The 23,722-nt window shown below is 41.6% G+C and overlaps 1 protein-coding gene and 1 pseudogene across 1 annotated transcript; one reads left to right on the top strand and one right to left on the bottom strand.

Annotated features, from left to right (window-relative positions):
- Positions 1-489: 489 nt before the first annotated feature.
- On the bottom strand, positions 490-1,488 carry LOC133734198 (tubulin alpha-2 chain-like; annotated as a pseudogene).
- Positions 1,456-3,286, top strand: LOC133726536 (UDP-glycosyltransferase 90A1-like). Its single transcript, XM_062154104.1, has one exon. The coding sequence runs from the start codon at positions 1,547-1,549 to the stop codon at positions 2,963-2,965; it is 1,419 nt and encodes a 472-aa protein (XP_062010088.1). The 5' UTR covers positions 1,456-1,546; the 3' UTR covers positions 2,966-3,286.
- Positions 3,287-23,722: the final 20,436 nt, after the last annotated feature.

Below are 23,722 nucleotides of genomic sequence, written 5' to 3'. Positions count from 1 at the left end.
GGAAAATGATCATTTACTCAATTTTGGGGTTAATTAACCCCAGTTATCCAAACACTCTAAGAGATTGCCCACTTACACAATATTTTATATATATTTTGTCATAATACCCAATTAAGTATTTTTTTTATTGCTTTTTAGGACAAGTTTGCCCTCTCCTTCTTTGTCACTTAGAGAGAGAGAAGTCATCGGCCGCGAACTTCGATGTCCGGAATCCGGCAACCAGTGACCGAAATCCCAAATCCGGCTACCGGACGGGTGATCGGATTCCGGCGTCCGATTTTATTGGCCCCTAATAATACCCAGTAATCATATTGTTGCCCCACAATAATCGTACTATTGACCCCCAATAATCGTATTATTGCCCCCCAATAAGGAGATTCAAAGCACACAGGTATTAATTACGCAAATTATAACCAGTCATCTAGTTCAAAAACACATGAGTTTTAGTTAAGCACAAAAAAATTTGACTATAAATACATCTTCAATTAATCATAAGTAATTGAGCAACACAGACACATCGGTGTGCTCAAGCAGAGAATGAGTGGAGAGCACACTATTATAGGGCTCCACAACAGACGTAGAAATCTGAGGAGATGGATACACAGTGAATCAGAGCTTGGACTTTTTCCCATAGTCCACAGAAAGCCTCTCCAGCAGAAGCAACCCGAGACCCGACCCGGTACCGCCACCGACGGCATTGAAGACCAGGGATCTCTAGAGCCCGGTGCAGTTATCAGCGAGCTTCAGGATCTGATCCAAGCAGAGATCGACGATCTCTTTGCCGATGGTGTAGTGACCACAGGCGAAGTTGTTGGCGGCGTCCTCCTTGCCGGAGATGAGCTGCTCGGGGTGGAAGAGCTGGCAGTAGGTTCCGGTGCGGACCTCGTCGATGACGGTGGGCTCGAGGTCGACGAAGATGGCGCGTGGGACGTGCTTGCCGGCGCCGGTCTTAGAAAAGAAGGTGTTGAAGGCGTCATCGCCGCGACCGACGATCTTGTCTCTTGGCATCTGGCCGTCTGGCTGGAGAGAAAGAGGAGTCGAGGGAGAGAGTCTGAGAGGAGTGTAGTTTGTTAATTAAAATGAGGGTAAAACTGTCATTGATGTTTAAATTGGTAAATGGATTAAAAACTTCTTAGTAAAATAAGTGAACAATTTTTAAGTTCAAATTGTGTAGATGCTCAAGGCTCCTTAGAACTATTCTCTTCCTGTGTTCCTGTTCTAGGTAAGACCTCTGTGTACTCGTGTTCTCTTTTTGTTTGTACGTCTAGTCTCCCATGGAATGAAACGTCGACCAGTACAGTAACTGGCACACGCCTACGAGGTCATTATAACAGCACATACAAAACTTCTACACGGCATTAAAATATTATTTCTAATCCAAATCCCTGCATGCTTCTACGTCTGTACAGTCGTACAGCTAGCTAGCTTTTTCAAACCACACACTTTTTTTTTTCAAACCACACACATATACATATGGACATAGTCCATGTCCTCGTTAATATGTGTAGTCAATGCCATACCACAAACTGAGTGAAGAAAAAAGAGGATGGGTTCATATTCCCCTACCAATATTCCATCAGAGCCACCGCAACGCCGCCATGTTGTTCTGTTCCCTTTCATGTCCAAAGGCCACACCATCCCACTCCTCCACCTCTCCCGCCTCCTCCTCTCCCGCGGCCTCGCCGTAACCGTCTTTACCACCCCGGCCAACCGCCCCTTCATCGACCAATTCCTCTACGGCGCCACCGCCGCCTCCGTCGTAGACATCCCTTTCCCTCAAAACATCCACCCCGAAATCCCCGCCGGCGTCGAGAGCACCGACAAGCTCTCCTCCGTCGACGAACGCCTCTTCTACCCCTTCGCGCTCGCCACGAAACACATGCAAGTTGACTTCGAGAAAGCTCTAGGCTCTCTTCCACGTGTCAGCTTCATGGTCTCTGACTCCTTCCTCTGGTGGTCGCTAGACTCCGCCACCAAGTTCGGCTTCCCGAGGCTCGCCTTCTACGGCTTCAACAACTACGCTGGCTCCGTGACCAGATTCGTCGCCCAGAATGGCCTCCTCCACGGCCCCGAGTCCGATAACGAGTTAATCACGCTGACTCGGTTTCCTTGGATCAAAATTACCAAAGAGGACTTCGGTTCTTCTTTCAGAAACCATAGTCCTGAAGGCTCGGAGTTTCTCATGAACGTCGTGGGAGCCGTCGTTAACAGCTTCGGCGTTGTCACAAACAGCTTCTATGAGCTCGAACCAGTCTTCGTCGACTACTGGAACACCGAGTCTTCGCCCAAGTCATGGAATGTGGGACCACTCTGCCAGCTGAAACCTAAATCAGTACTCCAAGATGACAAGCCTGTCTGGATTGAATGGCTAGACAGGAAGAAGGTTGAAGGGAGCCGTGTTTTGTACGTGGCATTCGGAACTCAAGCGGTGATCTCATCGGAGCAGCTTCAAGAGATAGCAAACGCGTTGGAGAAGTCGGACGTCAACTTTCTGTGGGTGATAAGGAAGAAAGAGAGCTATACTTGGTGGGACTCGGAGTTCGAGGAGAGGGTGAGAGGGAGAGGGATGGTGGTCAGCGAGTGGGTTGACCAGACGGACATACTCAACCACGAGAGCGTCGAGGGTTTTTTGAGTCATTGCGGGTGGAACTCGGCGATGGAGGCCATTTGCGCCGGAGTACCGATTCTGGCCTGGCCAATGATGGCGGAGCAGCCGTTGAATGCGAGGATGGTGGTGGAGGAGATAAAGGTTGGTTTGAGAGTAGAGACGTGCGACGGGTCGGTTAGGGGGTTTGTGAAGGCGGAGGGGCTTGAGAAGATGGTGAAGAAGTTGATGGAGGGGGAGGTGGTGAGGAAGAAGGTGAAGGAGGTTGGTGAGGTGGCGAGGAAGGCGGTGGAGGAGGGCGGGTCCTCGTGGCGGACGTTGGGGTTGCTCATTGATGAGGTATGCAATAAAGAAAACTAGTCTGTCGTTATTAGGGGTTTTCATTGTCTATGTAATAATGAGGTCGCGGGTAAGGAATTCCTGGTCGTTAGGAATTAATTCTCGAGTCTCTGCAATTGAAGGAACCTAGAATAAATGAGAAACGATATGGACCATTTATGGTTCTTGTTCACCGGAAATGGTTAAGCAATTCCAACCTGACAGGAATGACTGTTACATCAAACATGTTAATTTTCATGATCAGAGTCCAGACCATTTTCTTGGAATATGCTTTTATTTTTCAACAAAAGAAAAAAAATAATTCTTGTAATGAATTCAAGGGTATTTAAGAGCCCAGACACATATGCCTGTATCACATAAATTTGCTGTTTTGTTACCAACTAAAGCATGTTGTGAGCATGACCTTCTAATTTCTTACGATCAAGCATGATCTTTTCGGTTTTCTTGACTTCATATCGCATGGATGTTCACATGGCTATATCCCACCATTTTTATTGTCCCTAACAGGAAGCAAATTTATGCTGTCCAGCTCTGAACATCTAACTTATGGCAATTTCTCAATCCTATTAGTTATTAGCCATGTATTGATAAAAGTATATGATATTTTTAACTCAAAAAATATATATAAATATAAATATATATATATATATATATATATATATTATAATATCCGGTGATTTTTAAGATATTGGAAGGAATTAATATTTTAAACTTATTTGGTTTAGGGTGCTGATTAGGCATTAATAGTAACCGACTTCTATATCTAAGTCATTTTACTACTTTGTGAAGCAAATGGTTGCATCATTGAAGTCGATGCAGGTTACCGACGCCAATGAAGAAAGTGTGGTAATATTGGGTGCATGTAACAGACAACTATTCTAAAAACGATGTATAATTGTATATAAAGAAGACATCGACAGTTTCAAAATTTAGATACCAATTAGAATTAGTTGGGTTTTTTTTTTTTTTTTTTTTAAATAACAATTAATTATTCTCAAAAAAGAAGAAAAATTCAAGTAACAATTAATAGTTTGAAAAAAGAAGAAGAAAGGGATGCAACTCTTCTATAATAGTGGTAAGAAAAGCCACATAAACATGACAAGAACAATTTTATTAATCAAAGATTCAAAGTGATTTCTAACAATTGTTTAACAAATGACCATTGAATATGGGTTCGGTTTCGTGGTACCAAATATGCATACAGCTCTTCACACGATTTTGAGATTTTCTGATCATCGAATTTCATATTTTTGATAGTGTAATTGGACAGTGACGGAGCAAATGTACTATTTTCTATTTTTTTTCCTAAATAGAATGGTTTTTTATTGTTCTGTTTTATGAAAGATTTTTGTATTCATCTTGAATGTTAGAAAATCTACTTCTCTCCTCGTCAATCCCATTCATCTACTGCTCGTGTAATATTAATTCGGGTATCGCGTTACCAGATTCGTGTTTCATCGCGAGATGGTTAAGCAATTCCAACTTAACTCTGGACTTATAAGCAACCTCAAGTTCGGTGTTTGGTAACTCTGTGCCCAGCCTGCTTTTTTCAGAAGCAGAAGCCACCGCGAGCACTGTAGCGGTAAAAACAGTAGTTCAATGAATCTTTGCAAATACCAACTCCTACCCTCACAGCAACGAAATCCTTCTCTTCACGCCTTCACGCACTGAAGCTGCTCTTTATGAAAACACATACGCTGCTCTTCTCCCTTTCTGGATCATTGGCATCACCAACTCCAGTTTCTTGACGACACGCCCAGTTCGCACCGCTGAACCAATCGACCCCGAATCGAAATCCGGAGGTAACATTTTCTGGTAAATTGCCTAATCGTATTCCTTTAGCTCGGTTTGATTGAGATTGGATATGTCTTTGAGCAAGAGCATTGTTGTGGCTGGTCTTTGCAAAAGGTCGTCAACAGGAATGATTTAGTAATTGAGTTTCCAGTTCTCGCTTAAATCTCACCTGTGATGTAGCTAGTTTCTTTCATATGCTTGAGAAAAATATAAAGAAATATAATGCTACCTTGTACTCATGAAGATGAATGATATGATGTACCCAATCAGCAATAATCTAAGTTCATTCGGTTTCAAAGATTGGCTGATGTTGGTTAGCAAGTTGTGATTTTCCCTGCTCTTTTTTTTTTTTTTTTTTTAATATGTAGATAGTAGAATAGTAGATGTTAACTGATGATACATTGCCTGGTGTTTCTTGCTTGCTTCAATTATTTGCACAATCTATTTTTGTTGTTGTAGGCAATCTGATAATTCTAGTTTAGTGAAAGACTCTGGAGTTCATCATATTTTCTTTGACAGTTTTTAGTGGATACCTTTGATCTCAATTTGTCCAGCTCATCTGCATATGTTGATCAAATTTCTATCCAGCCATTTCCTTTGCGTGTCTAATTTCTAGGCTGCATGAGTTGAAGACCTCAAATCCTTAGTGACTTGGTCGTATTAAGATTGTGTGGTGTTCTGTATCAAAGTTGAGGAAAACTGATGATTTTTTTACATTGAGTTTCTAAATAGATGTAAATGCGAATTATATAATGATAATCAAGACAATACAGTTAATGTCAGATACTGTCATTACTACAGAGTATCCAAGTTATTCTCTTATCATTACTAGAGAGTAATGGATTTGAAAGAATAGATTTTGATATGTAGGCATATAGGCATCTGATAGAATGGCCTCTGATCTCAAAGCAGAGTTATCCAAGGAAGCTTTTTCTGGTCTGAGAGTAGCAGGAGGTCGTGTGCATTCCGTTGCTCTAACATCAAAGAGAAGTGTGGGTTTGGGGTTGTGGTGAGAATGGAAAGCTTGGGTTAGGAAGCTCCTGTGATGAACCTGAATCAATTTTGCCAGACTCCGCAGAGGGTTGTGATGAACGTGACACAATGATTGTAATTGCATCCCTTCTGTGGTTTGGCTTCAGTTTCTATCCCATGGGTTTCATGCTTCTGTATATTGCCTTCAGTTTCATTCATCCCTCAGAATATGAATACTCCAGCCAAGAGAAAGAAACAAAAACAGAAGTGTTGCGCTTCTGCACTAATTCAAGTGAATGAATTGCAAGAATTGAGGGATGGTTTCCACTAAATTGTGGACTAATGTAGAGATTGATATTTATCTTCTTTTCCTTTGTCATGGTGGATTGTGAAGGTATATTAACTTTGTCTGATTTTGTGGTTTTTCATTTCGAGATTGAGATGGTATTTTGTTTATGTAATTGTATATTATGCAATCAAAGTGACAATTCAACAGAATGTTGAAAAGAACTTTCACTAGGTACACGGGAAATGTAGATGGAAGAAGATCACTACACAGTAGGCTTGGTGTATTTGTTACATTTTAATCCCATGCAAATAAACTATATCAAGAGAAATAATTTATATTTGAACTACATTATATATATATATATATTTTTTTTTTTTGAAGAATATCATGTCGATATATTAATAAACTCAGGCCAGAAAGGACCATTACATATCCTCCCTCTACCATCTCTAAGTAGATAAAGAGTTTGTGGTATACCACATCAATACATAGATTAGATCCGATCATTTGACGGTACCCATGCTCACTTATTCAAGAAAGCCTATAAACTATGTAACAATGACAAGTAAATAGGCAAGTTTAAATGAAAATAAAACTAAATTTTCTCCTTGCCCTTAACACTAGGGCTCGGAGGTTTACTAGGACAAATGACACTTAGCACATCTTCAGCAGTCACCTTCTTTGTCTTGGAGGGATTCTTGTTCTTTGATCCCAAAGGTCGTCCCTTCTTTTTCTTGGTTGGCTGTGTGTCCGCTTTTGGGATTAAACTTTCCTTAGAAATCAGAATTCCACCTGGAGCTTCAACCAAACCAAGAGATTTAGCAGAGAATTTAGTATGGAATTTCGGGACTTTCAGCTTCTTGGGGAGCTCAGATTTGCTCTCTGATGCTTCACCAAGTAAAAGCTCAAGGAGCTCGACAAACAAAGCAGTGTCGTTTTGGTGGTGACCTGCCTTTGTTTCCCCTCGATGTCGTGTATCCCAGAAACTCTTCCGGTGGTGGAGGAGAGGAGGAATCTGGTTCCGGTAAAAGTCGTCTAGGGAAATCAAATCGGGTTTGTTGAGACTGTTTGGCTCCAATTTTGCTGCAGCTGGTCAACAGTCTCTTTTGTTGCGCGGGCGTGCCAGCACCGTTCGGGTGCGGTCGTCGGGGGTGTCCCTTGACCTGACTTCTTTCAAGCAATTGTGGACGAGGAGAGCACCAACCTCGTCGCGGGATTCTTTCTGCCTCGTGGTGAGGACTTTGCTGAGTTTTCTTCTTGTTAACACAATCGATACTCAATGTTGTAGATCGAGCAGAGCGACATCACCGGGAAATGTTGAGATCTTGCTAAAGCGTGACTTTAGCTTGGCTGGGTTGCTAGGGCGTTACCCTTGCTTGGCTGGTTCTGTAACCGTTGTGGTCGCGGCACTACCGTCGGCTCCCGAGGAGACTAGGACCGAAGCACGTTGACAGAGGGTTTGGTGGCACTGAAAGTCGGCTTCTGAGAAGACTAGGACTAGGAGTGTGATCACCGCTAAGAGAAAGAGAAAGAGAGGGAGAGGAGTTGCTCTTAGAGAGGTTTGCTCTAGAGAGAACTTAGATCATCTTAGAGATGTTGTTGTTGAATGTGAATGTGTCTTTTAGAATGAGAGGAGAAGGTGTTTATATAGGGAAGAAAAAGAAGAGTGAAATGATGAGTGGAAGAAAAATAATGAAAGTGGATTATGAAAGTGATTTGTAAAATATGAAAAAGATAGAGAAATGATGAAATGAAAGCAAAGCATGAAGGTGTAGAAACATGGAAGTGATGATGATCTATTAAAGAGATTGTCTTGAAAAATATATCCAAGGAAAAGAAGAAAAGCATCTAGCTTTCTTCATGTGGGTAGGAAACATGAACATGTGAATATTGAGCTGGTTTTAGGTCAGTTTCTGCCCCTTTATTCCTTCAATTATTTCTTCAACAAGACTTCATTATATGCCTTCGACTTCTTCATATGAAATGTTCCAGTATGAGTGTAGATCATCCTGACAAATTTTCAGATTTTTATTCCATGTGGTTGGGCCGAAAATGCTGCTGGACCTCTTACAGGTCCAGTTTTCCAGTTTTGCTTCTGTAGAAAATTGGGCTGATTGTTTGAAGGCCTTCCACTCAAAAAAAAACTCTTGCACTCTTCATAAGAAATGATCCTTGGGCTGTCTAGAATGGATCTGGAAAGTTTCAGCACATTTCGATTTCATTTGGTTAGTCTGCCACCCCTCCTTCCTTGTCTAGCTCGGTTTTTTCCTAGCCGAAGTAGGAAAATATGCTAAAGTTGACTTGTCATACTTCCATAGTAGGCTTTATTTAGCCTCTAAATATATATTTTGAGCTTGTCGACAATATATAGCTTGAGCCACTGACATTGGCTCAATTTCTCCAAGACACGCCTTGTCAGGCCAAAATGTTCATTTTGAGTCCAAACATTGCCCCCCAGACCTCGAAGTCAAAGGTCCTCGTCTTGACTAAAGAGGTCTTGAATCAGCACTCCTCTTATAATGTTGTTGCTCCAAAGCCACTTGTATTGGCTTGACTGTTTCCATATAGGCCTCTAAATAGGCCATAAAGCTTGAATGCCACTACTGAATTGCCTTTGGCATGAACTGACGCTTCCTTTGCCAACTTTATTGCCCCCCATGGATCTAGCGAAACTTGGGCAGGTTGTAGGCAATCAAAACTTTAGCGTGCCCCCCATGCGAAGGAGACTGCTTTTGATCGCGAATGAGGATCCTTCTCTTCCTTGGTGGTAGCTTCGCCATGTGTATAGCAAAAAGTATCTACCTTGTTTGCTGGCTCTCTGTTGAGAATGCAACTGCTGCAAAAGAAGCCCAACTCGATGAACCTTTGGCTGCTTCTGAAGAAATGGGCCGCAACCTGGCCCGTGCCAGAGAATGGGCCACTCAGGCCGAAGCTGGTGCCATTGTGGCGGAACTCCGCGTGGAGGAACTTTGCTTGAGATTGAGATTCGCGGGCCAATCTCTGTAGGCCCCCTAGAAAACCGTTCGGTCTCCTCACATGCTGTTAATCCCTTCTTTTCCGAGATTTAAGGCATTAATCACTCGTTGAAAAACAACGGTCGTGAAAAAATAATCTTGTGAAAAGAACAGTTACCTCCTCGAAAACCGTTCGGTTTCCCCACATGCTATTAATCCTTTCTTTTCCGAGATTTAAGGCATTAATCACTCGTTGAAGTTGTACGGTCGTGAAAAATAATCTCGTGAATAGAACAGTTACTTCCTCGAAAAAACCGTTCGGTCTCCTCACATGCTATTAGTCCCTTTTTTCCCGAGATTTGGAATCACTAATCTCGATTTACTGACATCGGTTTGACTCTTTAACCATCCATCCAAGGGTGGGGATTTTCCTGAAGTCCCTTTAAATAGTTGTATTTTGGGCAAGGAATACTCACAACAAATTTTCTGAAACATTCAAGAAATGGCCTTTCAATCCTTGCTTCTTTTTCTCCTTCTTCACAAATCTTCCCCTCATGAAATGACCTTTAGCCTCTAAATTTTAGGCTTTATGGCGTAATCTTAAGCCTGGGTTAGGCCTCATGGCGTAATCTTAGGCAACCCCTTGTTTCGTCCTTCTGGAGTTCTGCAACAAAAATGCCAGGCTTCAGATTAGTTTAGAAACACGAGGGGGCTCCAAGTGTGGGATCTCCGGTCATGTAAGATCATTTTTTGAGAAAATCCCATACGCGGAGCGAAACGGGGAGAGGGAGGACGGCCACTTTGAGGTTCATCTTTCCTCCTCTATTTCCTTTCTTCTGGACCTGGCCCGTGTTGTGCCCTCCAGATGGAAGGGGCTTTGGTTCTCACCTCCTTTTCCCCCTTTCTCTTCTTGATAGAATCTTGGAGGGATGAGAAGGGATGGACTCTTTGAAGGAATGGGTTCAAGCTACAGAATGGCTGTTCCTGTACTTCACGTCCAGCTAATGGTGGCTACCAAGGCTAAAGGGGGTGCAGAGACTCAAGCTGATATTTGGCTCCTTCACTCTCTGCCCCTCCAGGAGATAATGGCGCGGCTCAACCCGGCGTTGGATTCCATAGCTGCTTCCACTTGAGGGGGCTTGGAGGCTCCATTTTCTTTTACTGGAGTCTCCCCTTCTCATGAATAATGGTGTTGGCCAAGCCTATGTTATATTCCTCTACCGCTTCCATGTAAAGGGGCGCGGGGGCTCCGTTACTCCTCTTTTTCCTTCCCTGAAGTCTGCCCCTCCTTGAGATAATGGCGCGGCTCAACCAGACGTTGGATTCCATAGCTGCTTCCACTTGAGAAAAGATTTAGAAGATAATCCGAAGATTCTTGTTTTGTATTCTAGCCACTTTTGGCTTTGTAATGAATGTATTGCTTTTGGCCGCAAAGCCACTTTATGAATACAATAATATTTTCTTATCCTGATATCCAAATATCCGTGAGAAGCCAATAATTGTGTCTCGCAAGGCCCCAAATATAGGCCCCCATAGTTGTATATTGAAAATAATATGAACTTTTAAAATATGCTCCACGTCAAAAAGAGCCTCGTGGCGAGGTTTTTGAGGACATATGTATCTTTTGGATCCACTTGCTGGCTCCCAACTCAAAACTCTTAGCGACAATAACTCCTTCTTTTCCGAGATTTAAGGCACTAATCACTCGTTGAAAAACAACAGTCATGAAAAATAATCTCGTGAAAAGAACAGTTACCTCCTCGGAAACCGTTCGGTTTCCCCACGCGCCAATAATCCATTCTTTTCAGAGATTTAAGGCAACTTTAATCACGCTTTACTGACACTTAGTTTGACTCTTCTCTTTGACCGTCCATCCAAGGGTGGATATTTGCATGCCTATATCTTCCCCCACATTATAAACCCAAATTTCCAATCCCAAAATCATATCATCAACTTGAATATTTCTAACAGCAATTACTCATCATCATCACTCTTCAATTCTCGCATTCTCTCAATCCATCACCAATGGAACCACAAACCCAGCAACCAACCGAGGATGGAGGAAGCAACAAAGCAGCCAGGAGTAGTGCTAACATGCTGCGGGGGCGGAACAAGTGGAATCCCACTACAGATCAGATAAGAATCCTCAAGGAGCTTTTCTACAATAAGGGAGTTAGGTCCCCAACTATAGAGCAGATTCAGAGGATCTGTCTCCAGCTGAAATGGTACGGCAAGATCGAGTTCAAGAACGTCTATTTTTGGTTTGTGAACCAAAGGGCTCGGGAGAAGCGGAAGAAGAGGTCCACTTCGGATGTTCATGTGCCCATGCAAAGATCAGGGCTTGTTGGTGATGACAATGGTACCAATTGGAAACCTGAGGATCAGTATATTAACTTCGAATCTTCTGCATCTGCTTCTGCTTCTTCAGCTGGTGTGATTGCTTTTAACGGGCAGAAGGGGAACTATGGTGGTTATGGATCTATGAACATGGAGATTGAAACCCTTCCTCTGTTCCCAATGCATGGTGAGGACATCTTTGGTAACATGAAGACTACTTCCGATGGAGGTGGCGGTCACGGTGGTGGCTCTCACATTTCCCTTGAGCTCAGCCTTTCCTGCGAGGGCAAAGCTGGAAAAAGTTTCTGGAGCCGCTGACTCGGCTTAGTAGCTTTGCGAGTGTAGGAACACTTAGAATTGCCCCTTAAGAGTTGTATTAATGATTTTTTTTTTTTTTTTAAGTAGTTGAATTCAATAAGACAATGTGAATCAAGGTTTAGACATGCGGCCCAAGTATAGTCGCCTAGACACAAATTTTCTTTCAAATCCTTTGGGCAACCTTACTGAAATGGCCAGGTGGGGGAGGGCGAACAAGAGAGGCAGAATCCATTTTGGCATGAGCTACTCCCACATAGTGGTTTAGGCCCATTTGCACGCACTTCTGGATTCAAGAACCTGTCATGAATGTTGTCCCCTTTCTAGACACCATTTCACATAGGCTATACTTACTAAGATGAGAAAGGTCATAAGTGTGAAGACAGTTCAACAAGTGTTAATAAAAGCCGCCCTTAACCTTAAGGGACCTGAACTAGGCACCAATAAGGAGTTTAGGTCAATATTAACAAAAGAGACTTCACCTATTCCGTTATGATTCACAACCCCTTTACCAAATTCAACTTTTTTTTTTTTTTTTTAATGAAAATAAAAATAAAAACGAAAAATTAACAAAAAATTAAAAGCAAAGAAAGAAAGAAGCTAGCAACACTATGTTTGGCTAACCTCTAGAAAACCACGGGGGAGGCCATCTATGCTTCATTCCAAGCTCCGATGTATCAAAATTGGTAGGGTAAAAATCCCTCCTGTGAGAGCTTGTAGGAAAAGAACAAAGATACTTAGCGTTGAAGAATTTGGAGGAATTTGGCTCGTGAGAGGGGTAATCTTGCCCCCCAAGTATCTTTGTTGGTTGGCGAAACATGATCTTCAATTGCACTTTTGGCGATGAAGATGTTCCAAGATCGGCTTTGTTGCCAACTACCATGTCATAGAACATGGTGTCTTCAGGATTAGCCACAGATTGGCCATTATAGACGACCACTTGCTGGTCTGAATTCTCCACATCAAGAGCTTCACTTGTTGGATAATTATAAACAAGAGTTAACTTGTATTGATGATACTCAAATTTACAGTTGCGAAGGACAACTTGGCCACTAGAATAATTGTTCTGGCCATTCATGCAACGTGGGTTGTAGATGTGCCCTCCACATATATCTAAGCCACCGCTTGGCCTTGAAGAATATATGAAGAACTTCAAGTTGAATTGATTAATAAAGCCACAGATTGGCTTCTGTAGGCCACAATTTAATTGATAATTAAGTTGGCCTTCTCCATGCACAGCCTCTGTGTAAGGCTGTGACTCACCAGTGAGACCCTTAGGTTGATTGCCACCTATAGGCAAGTTAGTCTCAGAAATGACCTCTTCGCGAGCAGCTTCTTGATGTTCCAATTTGTCTTGATGCGAACTGACTTGAGTAGCCAAGCTGGAACCTTCTTTGCACAAGGTCACGAACTCCGATGAGGTCTGTTTGTGCTGGGTCGCGACGACATTCATCGACTGCTGGTGGTTTTCTTCGGCTGGTTGGGTCACGTCGGCCAGCTGCTCCCAAGTTTGCCACGGATCTTGTTGGGCTGATTGGAAAAGTTCATCCATCCTCTTCTGCTGCGCCGCCAGGACCTTTTTCAAATTCGCATAATACGAAGCAGTGTTCTGTTGAAAGATAGCAAGTCGCTCCTCTATGCTCGCATTCTCCGGAATGGGAATGGGCACATAGCCTTCTATCGTCGCCATGACTTCAGGAATTTCTTTTGGTAAAGATTTTCCTCTGGCATCCCAATGATGGTGAACACAAAAAGACTCTGATGTAGTCCCACTGGGCGTGCCAAAATGTTTGTTTTGAAGCCCGGTGGTTGAATGTGCTTCAAGAGAAAAACTTCTGACCTTGTCCCACTGGGCGTGCCAAAATGTTTGTTTTGAAGCCCGGTGGTTGAATGTGCTTCAAGAGAAAAACTTCTAATGTTGTCCCACTGGGCGTGCCAAAATGTTTGGCTCCAATTTTGCTGCAGCTGGTCAACAGTCTCTTTTGTTGCGCGGGCGTGCCAGCACCGTTCGGGTGCGGTCGTCGGGGGTGTCCCTTGACCTGACTTCTTTCAAGCAATTGTGGACGAGGAGAGCACCAACCTCGTCGCGGGATTCTTTCTGCCTCGTGGTGAGGACTTTGCTGAGTTTTCTTCTTGTTAACACAATCGATACTCAATGTTGTAGATCGAGCAGAGCGACATCACCGGGAAATGTTGAGATCTTGCTAAAGCGTGACTTTAGCTTGGCTGGGTTGCTAGGGCGTTACCCTTGCTTGGCTGGTTCTGTAACCGTTGTGGTCGCGGCACTACCGTCGGCTCCCGAGGAGACTAGGACCGAAGCACGTTGACAGAGGGTTTGGTGGCACTGAAAGTCGGCTTCTGAGAAGACTAGGACTAGGAGTGTGATCACCGCTAAGAGAAAGAGAAAGAGAGGGAGAGGAGTTGCTCTTAGAGAGGTTTGCTCTAGAGAGAACTTAGATCATCTTAGAGATGTTGTTGTTGAATGTGAATGTGTCTTTTAGAATGAGAGGAGAAGGTGTTTATATAGGGAAGAAAAAGAAGAGTGAAATGATGAGTGGAAGAAAAATAATGAAAGTGGATTATGAAAGTGATTTGTAAAATATGAAAAAGATAGAGAAATGATGAAATGAAAGCAAAGCATGAAGGTGTAGAAACATGGAAGTGATGATGATCTATTAAAGAGATTGTCTTGAAAAATATATCCAAGGAAAAGAAGAAAAGCATCTAGCTTTCTTCATGTGGGTAGGAAACATGAACATGTGAATATTGAGCTGGTTTTAGGTCAGTTTCTGCCCCTTTATTCCTTCAATTATTTCTTTAACAAGACTTCATTATATGCCTTCGACTTCTTCATATGAAATGTTCCACTATGAGTGTAGATCATCCTGACAAATTTTCAGATTTTTATTCCATGTGGTTGGGCCGAAAATGCTGCTGGACCTCTTACAGGTCCAGTTTTCCAGTTTTGCTTCTGTAGAAAATTGGGCTGATTGTTTGAAGGCCTTCCACTCAAAAAAAAACTCTTGCACTCTTCATAAGAAATGATCCTTGGGCTGTCTAGAATGGATCTGGAAAGTTTCAGCACATTTCGATTTCATTTGGTTAGTCTGCCACCCCTCCTTCCTTGTCTAGCTCGGTTTTTTCTTAGCCGAAGTAGGAAAATATGCTAAAGTTGACTTGTCATACTTCCATAGTAGGCTTTATTTAGCCTCTAAATATATATTTCGAGCTTGTCGACAATATATAGCTTGAGCCACTGACATTGGCTCAATTTCTCCAAGACACGCCTTGTCAGGCCAAAATGTTCATTTTGGGTCCAAACAGAGACTTCAGAGATTCTATGCGAGATAAATAGGAAGAAAGGGCTTCCTTCCAGAGATTGAGAGAAGCACACTCGAATTCCATAACCTTTGCTTCCCCGGAGTCTCCATGGCGTGGCAGTGCCGACGTCGTTCTTGGGGGTGGGGGGGGGGGGGGGAAGAGAGAGAGAAAGATTGCCGACATTGTGCTGGGAGAGGGAGGAGAGAGAGAGAGTTATTCGATCTGCATCGAAGGATGAGAGAGAGAGAGAGAGTGCAGATTGAAGGGATGAGAGAGAGGTATGATAATAATTCTTTAATTGAATTGAGGGCATAATGGTCATTTTCTGTTAAGATGTGTAGGTGGGTATAAAAATCTGTTAGTGGGGTAATTGAGATAATTTTTGCTCATTTTGGTCTTTTGGGTCAAGGACCCTTTTTTATAAGTTGATGTCATGATTGTGTTTCAATTTATAAAAGGATGTTATAGAAAATTCTAATTTTATATTTAATTCTTATGACTTATTTTTTATTTTTTTAAAACACCCAAGGAAAAGCCCAAGGGGAAGGCCCAAAACAGACCAAGTACATAGCAAGAAAAGAGAGGAAAAATCAACCCTCCCACCGGCCGGTTCGACATGAACAGGACAAGGAAGGAGACCCTCAAAACAAACAAAAAAACAAAAGAACTGAAAAATTAATTCTTATGACTTATTAAATTCAATAATAGCAATGAAAAATTAATTTCAGAATTTAATTTTCAGTAATGTTTCAAAAACCAACACGAAAATACTGTAATCTATTCAATTCCATATAAGTATGGAAAGGAAAATATATTATTTTTTTGTGGGTGCAGCTATTGACACCGTACTGAATACTTAGTTCACCCTACATTTTACATTTTACCCATAAAATTCCAGTTTTGTCCTCAAAACTAAAAAAAACTTTAATTTTTGTTTTTGAGATGATATCGCTCCTTTTTTTTTTACCTAAAAATTATAAAAAAGGAGAAAATTAAAGAAAGAACTTAAAACAACAACATAGCCACCGTTCTTTTGCCGCTCCAACCAGACCTAAATTCTTCTCGATCACATCAACATATGCTCTACCTCTTCCTTCTTATGCTCAGAAAACATGATGATCAATATTTATATATGGAAGATTTCTTAATCAATCACACTGTTGACTACTCCATTTTAGCAACTACCAATGCTCTTTCTCTCTAATCTCTATCTCTATCTTTCAGTTTCCCATTTTTCTTTCAATGTTTTTCATCGGTCCAGAGAGAAAGAGGGAGAGTTGGAATCCAGCAAATTAAGAGACCACACTGAATATTAGATCAGCAGAGCCTGAGAGAAAGAAATTTGTGGTTGTAGAATAATTCTTTTTCAACAAAAAAAGGAGAGATATATTTTAGAGAATCGATATTTGGGAGATAATTTGTTGTGCTTTCATTGATAATAAGGGCCTCTTTATATAGAGGATTACAAAGCATAGAATCAGAGTTAGTAAACAAGTTCGTCACATTGTCCTCAGATCGAATCTGGTTCACTCTGATCTTAAGGAGCTTCTGTTGTTGCTGATTGTAGAAGAATTTGGGCGATATGTGCTTGATATTGTCGTTTTTGATGTAGCCTTGCTTCATTTGTTCAATGCAAGCAGCAGTATCCTCATAAATGCTGGTAGACTCATCTGTGGTAGACTTCAAACCACAATTACTTCGAACATCCGTAATTATGGATCTAAGCTATATACATTCACGAACCGCCTCGCGAAGAGCAATAATCTCTGCATGATTCGAAGAAGTAGCGTCTAGGGTTTGTTTTGTAGACCTCCAAGATATCGCAGTCTCACCCATGGTGAATACATAACCAGCTTGGGAACGACCTTTGCGTGGGTCAGAGAGGTACCCAACATCAGCAAAACTTCCAAAACATTTATGTCATTTTGGGATGGGGAGAGAGAACGCAGACCATTGTTGGTGGCATTCTTGACATGTGATGCCCTGTAGGGATAGAATAAGCTCATATCAGTCGTACCACTTAGGTATTGAAAGATGTCTTTAACACCAGTCCAATAGCGTCGTGTTGGAGCAGAGCTATATCTAGCTAACAAGTTCACAGTGAATGGGATGTTTGGTCTTTTGAATTGAACTAAGTACAATAATGCCCCCATTGCATTTAGGTAAGGCACTTCTGCCTCTAGCATGTCTTCATCGTCATCTTTTGGATGAAATGGATCATTCTTTGGATCAAGACTACGGATGACCATTGTTAGCCAAATAGCCACCCTCAAGTATAAGGGGTACAAGTAATAGTATAGGGATTTAAGAAAGGTTGTCGAACCCACGAGGATTGGATTCCTTTCACTAGCTAGGGTGTTAACCTAAGGAGAGCTAGAATATGCAAATATACAATCACAAACCTAAATTCACAAGGAAATCTAGGCTCATGGTGAGTATGTGCATTGTGGTGATAGTTAAATTGTTTGTTGGATAGAGTGGTGAACCAAATTAAAATAAATGCTCAAATGTAAACTAAACTACTATAAACTAAACTAGTAATATAATGGATGAAGTTATGGGTTGGATTGTCTACCACTAACCTCCCTTGCAAGTATTGAAGTTCAAATACAAGTGATGCTATTCTAATTTCCCAATTACCCTCTTTGCATCCGGATAAGACTACAAAGGCTTAAACTCCATTAATGGTATCAATTCCAACCGGATAAATCTATAATTAACTACCTAAGAACAAATTCTATTACCTGTTAAGTCTCAATTCATTGTTCCTAGATGCATAAAGCTTTGAGTTTAGATAATCATGCAATCAAACCAATCCTAGATCTAGGTGATTTTAACTCACAACTTTCACATGCACATAGAGGATGCTATCATGCTATCAATGCTCAAGGTTAACTACTCCCTAAACAATTTTTCATGAGATGACAAACACAACACATTCAAAGTAGTTAAGTTTGAATGAATGCATTCACTTCTTGAATTAGCATATGAAGATGAAAATCACAAATAACATCAAATGTAAATTAAAACAACAATTCATACAAGTTTGGCTAGGGCTTTCAACCCTAGCCCTAACAAAGTAACTACTCACTCATAATCATACAAATTAGCATCAAATCTATAGAGTACATCAAGGTAAATCAAAGAGTTATGGAAAGAATGAACTAGTTGAAGCTTGACAAATTAATGGCTAGCTCCTCATTTTTTTTTCTCCTTCAATGCTCCTTGAATCCTCCTTGATGTTGGAATTGATGGATGATAAGCTTCTTGATGGTGATGATGAATAGAATAGTGATAAAGATATGATGCTCATTTGGCCAATTTTGAGTGGTAGTGATGGAGTAATGGTGGTGGTGATGGAGGTTGAGGAGTATGTATATTATGGGTTTGGATTTTGGGAGGTGGAGATGGAGGTTTTGTGAAGGAGATGAAGAGAGAAAGAAGATGTAATGGGGTGGAATGAGTGATGCTTTAAGAGTGTGTTGAAGGGATGCTTATATAGAGAAGAGAGAGAGGAGTAAAATGATGAATGGAAGCAAAAGAGAGCAGCTCAAGCATTGCAAGAAGCATGGAGGTGGAGTATGAGAGTGGTAATAGATCCTAAAAACAAGGGAAAGGGGTATGGAAGAGATGGAGTAAGAAGATGGAAGTAATGATGAGCTATGAGAGAACATGTAGAGTAGAAAAATGACTTAGGAGAAGAGAGGAGCAGCTGCTCTCTTTGTTGTCCATGGGTAACATGAAAATGAAGAGTGTTGGAGTGGTTTTGGCTCACCAAAGTCAAGGTGACAAGCATGGGAGAGAAAGTGTGCAAGGGATGCCTATTATCCAAAAGATAATATGATGTATTAATCTTGCCATAATCTTGTAGGATTATTCTAGGGCTCTCCTTGATAATTTCAGCATCATAGATCTTCCAAAAATGCACAAGAAATCCGGCCAAAGAAGGTTCTAGGCCAAACTGCCATGTTTTGACTTTGTTTTCTGCTTTTGAAGCTTCCTTCAATTGAATCTCCACCGAGACTTCGGAATTGGCCTTCGACTTCTTCATACCAAATGTTTCTTGATAAGTGTAGATCATCTTAGTAAAATTTCAGAGCTTAGTTCACCATGTTTTGGCCGGAAATGCTGCCGGAATTCGTACAGGTCCGGCTTTGCCTTTTTCGTCTTTTAGTCAGAAACTTGGACTGATCTTTTGAAGGCCTTAAACTTCGAACTAGCTCTTTCACTCTTTATAAGAAATGATCCTTAGGATGTCTAGAATGTATCTAGAAAGTTTCAACTCATTTGGATTTTGTTTGATCAAGATACCGCCCCTCCTTCCTTGTCTAGCTCGCTTTCTCCAAGGCAGAGTAAGAAAATGTGCTAAGGTTGACTTTTTAGTGCATTTCCATACTTCTCCATCATCACTCTTTATAAGAAATGATCCTTAGGATGTCTAGAATGTATCTAGAAAGTTTCAACTCATTTGGATTTTGTTTGATCAAGATACCGCCCCTCCTTCCTTGTCTAGCTCGCTTTCTCCAAGGCAGAGTAAGAAAATGTGCTAAGGTTGACTTTTTAGTGCATTTCCATACTTCTCCATCATTTCCTAGCATGATAAGGAAAACAATATAAATATATATAAATAAACACAAAGGTTAAGTAAAAGTACAAGATTAAGGAAATAATGGAATTGGATTAGTCAACATTAAATTAGACTTTAAAACAAGTAATTTCCATGTTTTAGGACACAAATATGTATATGAATTATGATCCAACAACCATCGGGATGCTTGAAGGCTTAACTTTGTCAGTATTGAAACGCTTAAGCATCTTTTAGGTATAAGCTGATTGATGAATCAGGATACCATCTTCACGATGCTTAAGTTCCAAACCGAGGCAAAACCGTGTTCTCCCAAGACCTTTCATCTTAAACTCAGATTTCAAGTGTTCAGCGGTCTCCCTAAATTCTTTAAGGGTGCCAATTATGTTCATGTCATCAACATAGACCGCTACTATTGCAAATTCGGAACTTTTTTTCTTTATGAAAACACATGGGCATAGTTCATTATTAACATATCTCTTCCCAGTCAAGTATTCACTTAGACGGTTATATCACATCAGTCCGGATTGTTTCAAACCATATAGTGAGTGTTTCAACCTTATTGCAAACGAGCTCTGTGGTTTAGAGCAACTAGACTTGGGTAACTGAAGTTCATCTGGGACCTTCATGTATATCTCTGTATCTAGATCCCCATATAGATACACAGTAACCACATCTATAAGTTACATGTTCAGTTTTTCAGAAACTACCAAACTGACAAGGTAGCAGAACGTAATAACGTTCATTATGGGAGAATATATCTCCTTGTAGTTAATTCCAGGGCATTGTGAGAAGCCTTGCGCCACAAGACGAGCTTTGTACCTTACAATCTCATTTCTCTAATTACGCTTTCTAATGAATACCCATTTATGACCAACTGGTTTGGTGTTAGGCGGTATTGGCACAATGGCCTGAATACCTTTCTTTTCGCTAGAGAATCTAGTTCTGCCTGGATCGCATCTTTCTGTTTTAGCTAATCAACTCTACGTTGGCATTCCTCAACCGACCGTGGTTCGATGTCATCGATCTCAATAATCTCACGTGCTACAGAATACGTGAATACATCATCTATGATGATGAAGTTTCTTTCACACTTCCCATGTACACTAGCGTAATTTACAAAGATCTCTACATTCTCAGTGATAGGTTCTGACATTGAGGCGTCCCCCAAAGATGTCTCTTGGACATAACCATAATCCGGAACATTCTCATGAGACGGATTTTGAGTATCGATGATGAAAGGTTTTGTTTGTGCCTCAATCGCTCTCTTTCTTGGACGAGTATCCTTTGAACCACTCGGTCTACCACGCTTTCTCGTGGGACCGGCCTGCGGCCATAGACGCCACATCAGTGCCTATATGGATAGTGGCGCCATCTCCTGGTACCTCAGGAGCCGCATTACTTCTAGTATTTGGGATGTCAATCCTTGCAGGCACTTTTGTAGCAGGTATATGTGACATCATCACTTTAGTAACATCAGAAAATGCATCAGGTAGAGTATCTGTTACGTTCTGGACCTCGATTATTCTTCCCACTTCAAGGTCGGACTGTGCGGTACCGGGATCAAGTTGAGACATAGTGGGGACAAACCATGATAATTACTGTCATTCCTGTTGAACATGTGTGTTCTTGACTCCCCCTAACGACATGAAGATTGTCTCATCGAAGTGACAATCCACAAATCTAGTAGTAAAAAGATCGCCTATCAAGGGTTCCAGGTAGCGGATGATAGTTGGAGCCTCATATCCAACATATATACCCATTCGTCTTTGTAGACCTATTTTAGCACGCTGTGGCGGCGTAATAGTCACATAAATAGCACATCCAAAAATGCGTAAGTGCGAGATATCAGGCTCATACCCAGTCACTAGCTGTAACGCAGAATAATGTTGGGTGGTAGTAGGTCGTAGATGAATTAGCGTCGATGAATGCAATATTGCATATCCCCAAGCAGAAACAGGGAGATTGGTGCGCATAACCAATGTCCGTGCTATCATTTATAGGCACTTAATAGCGGCTTCCGTGAGACCATTTTGGGTATGAGCATGGGGAACTGGATGCTCTGCATCAATCCCCATTGACATGCAATAGTCATCGAACGTTTTTGATGTAAACTCCCCAGCATTATCAAGTCGAATAGACTTAATGGGATGGTCCGGGTAGTGAGACCATAGACGAATAATTTGGGCTAGGAGTTTAGCATAAGCATAATTTCGAGTAGACAACAGCGCGACATGTGACCAGCGTGGCGTCGCATCAACCAACTGCATAAAGTATTTAAAGGGTCTGCAAGATGGTTGAATTTGTCCACAGATATCCCCTTGGATCTCTGTAAGAACGGAATGAGTATTTTTAAACTCTTTGAGTAGCATGGTCTCGGTCCTAATTTCCCTAAGAAACATGCTTTGTAAAATAAGCGAGAGGCCTTAGAGGCAACCAATGAGGATTTTAGTTGTGCCTGAGCGTCTGAAGCGCTGTTCGAAGAAAAATTAGTTACTGCATCACCCATCATGGCCATGTGTGACGCCATCTATGGCTTTGTCAAGGGGGACAGAGGCGGCTGCAGTGGCGGCCACACTAAGTTCGAGAATCAATCTTTGATTCTTGCTTCGTTTCACTCGAAAGAATGGATGTCTGTGTGAAGTCTTTAATATAGCATATCACGACAAAGATGTCCTAGTCAGTTTTGCCAAAGCCAATATGTGTCTGAATCCAAGAGATCTTCTCTTATCACGTTATTGGAGATCAATAGGTCGAATTGTAGTGATATAATGTCCACTAGATTGCACATAAGCTTCTCTAAGATGTGCTTTCATCCGCAATCATTAGAGGCAATGCATTCCGTTCTCAGCATGTGTTTTCACATGGAATCCGTTGGCTCTGATAGCTTTAAAGCTTAATAAGGTTCGATTTGCTTTAGGAGTGTAGAGAGTTTTTGTGACATTAATCAAGGTGCTATTTGGCAAGAGGAATTGGGTCATTCCATGTCCTTGAACTAAACCTGATTGCCCAGCTATCATAGTCACAGAGAAATATGTAGGCAACATCTCCAAGAATAATTGCCTAAGGCGAAGAATGGTGTGCGTAGTCGCACTATCCATAAGACATTGCAGTTCTCCGGAATCCATTTCTTTTTTTCTTTGACTTTGATTGAAAGTGTGGGTGGGCTGCTTCCTCCTTTTTTTTTTTTTTTTTTTTTTTTCTCTCTTTGTTTTTTCTTCTTATTCTTCTGCTGGCACGTGGGCTTCCTCCTTGTTTTTTTCCTTCTTTTTCTTCTCTTCTTCTGCTGGGCAGTGGGTCGAGGCTTCCTTTTTTCCTTTTCTTTTCTTTTTCTTTGTCTTTGGCTAACGTGTGGGCCTAGTAGGGCTGATGCTTGCGCTGGGTTGGGCTAGAGAAGTTCTAGGCGACGTGCAGATGCAGCTTTTGAAAGTCTGACCGGTTCAAGAATGTGCAGCGCTTCTGTAGGCCGATCCGGCAATTTTACTGCCAGTTCTGGGAGTTATGTTTCCGGTTCCCGAATTCTGAAGTTAAGGCGCCATTTGTGTGCAATTTTGACGATAGAAGATAGTCTGGAAGGTTGCGAACTGGGGAAGGATCTTTTTTCTCTTCTGGGAGCCGGTTCGGTACTTTTCCGGCCGGTTGGAGTGACTCCGCCACCGGTTCTGGGCCCCTGGGATTGTGGGCTTCAAGGTGTGCGGCAGTGGTTGCTTGGATTTGAGGGCTACGAAATGAGGGTTTCAGGGTTAGGGTTTCGTGCTGATAATGTGTTTTAGGGAATCGATATTTGGGAGAGAATTTGCTGTGCTTGCATTGATAATAGAGGTCTCTTTATATAGAGGATTACAAAGCATAGAATCAAAGTTGTACATGAAAACGTAGTCATACAATGAATGAATATCTATAAGATTCTTCGAGATTATCTCTAAGACAAACCCTATTACAACTTGCACAAGCAACCTAGATTTGATCTTAAGTTGTTGTATAAGATGAACTGAGTAGATAGTCGGATTGCAATAGCCGCACCCTTTTTCTATTTGGACATTCTTGCCGACTAAATGGGGGTCTTACTTTGGAGTGTAAATGTGTAATTGGTTATAGATAGACTGGTGGGCGTAGTGGGCAGGTGGAGACGTTACAAGTCTACGTTAAACCTGGTTGGGCCTGATAGTAGGTGCGTGGCGACTTGGAACTCGAATGGGCCTGACTTTCTT

This window comes from Rosa rugosa, chromosome 1 (assembly GCF_958449725.1).
Source record: "Rosa rugosa chromosome 1, drRosRugo1.1, whole genome shotgun sequence".
NCBI classification, from domain to species: domain Eukaryota; kingdom Viridiplantae; phylum Streptophyta; class Magnoliopsida; order Rosales; family Rosaceae; genus Rosa; species Rosa rugosa.
Note: the sequence above shows the minus strand (reverse complement) of the source record. Positions and strands in the feature narration are given on the sequence as shown.

Bases quoted from the DNA above. Each gene is read 5' to 3' on its own strand.
- LOC133726536 (XM_062154104.1), top strand. From the start codon at position 1,547: ATGGGTTCATATTCCCCTACCAATATTCCATCAGAGCCACCGCAACGC.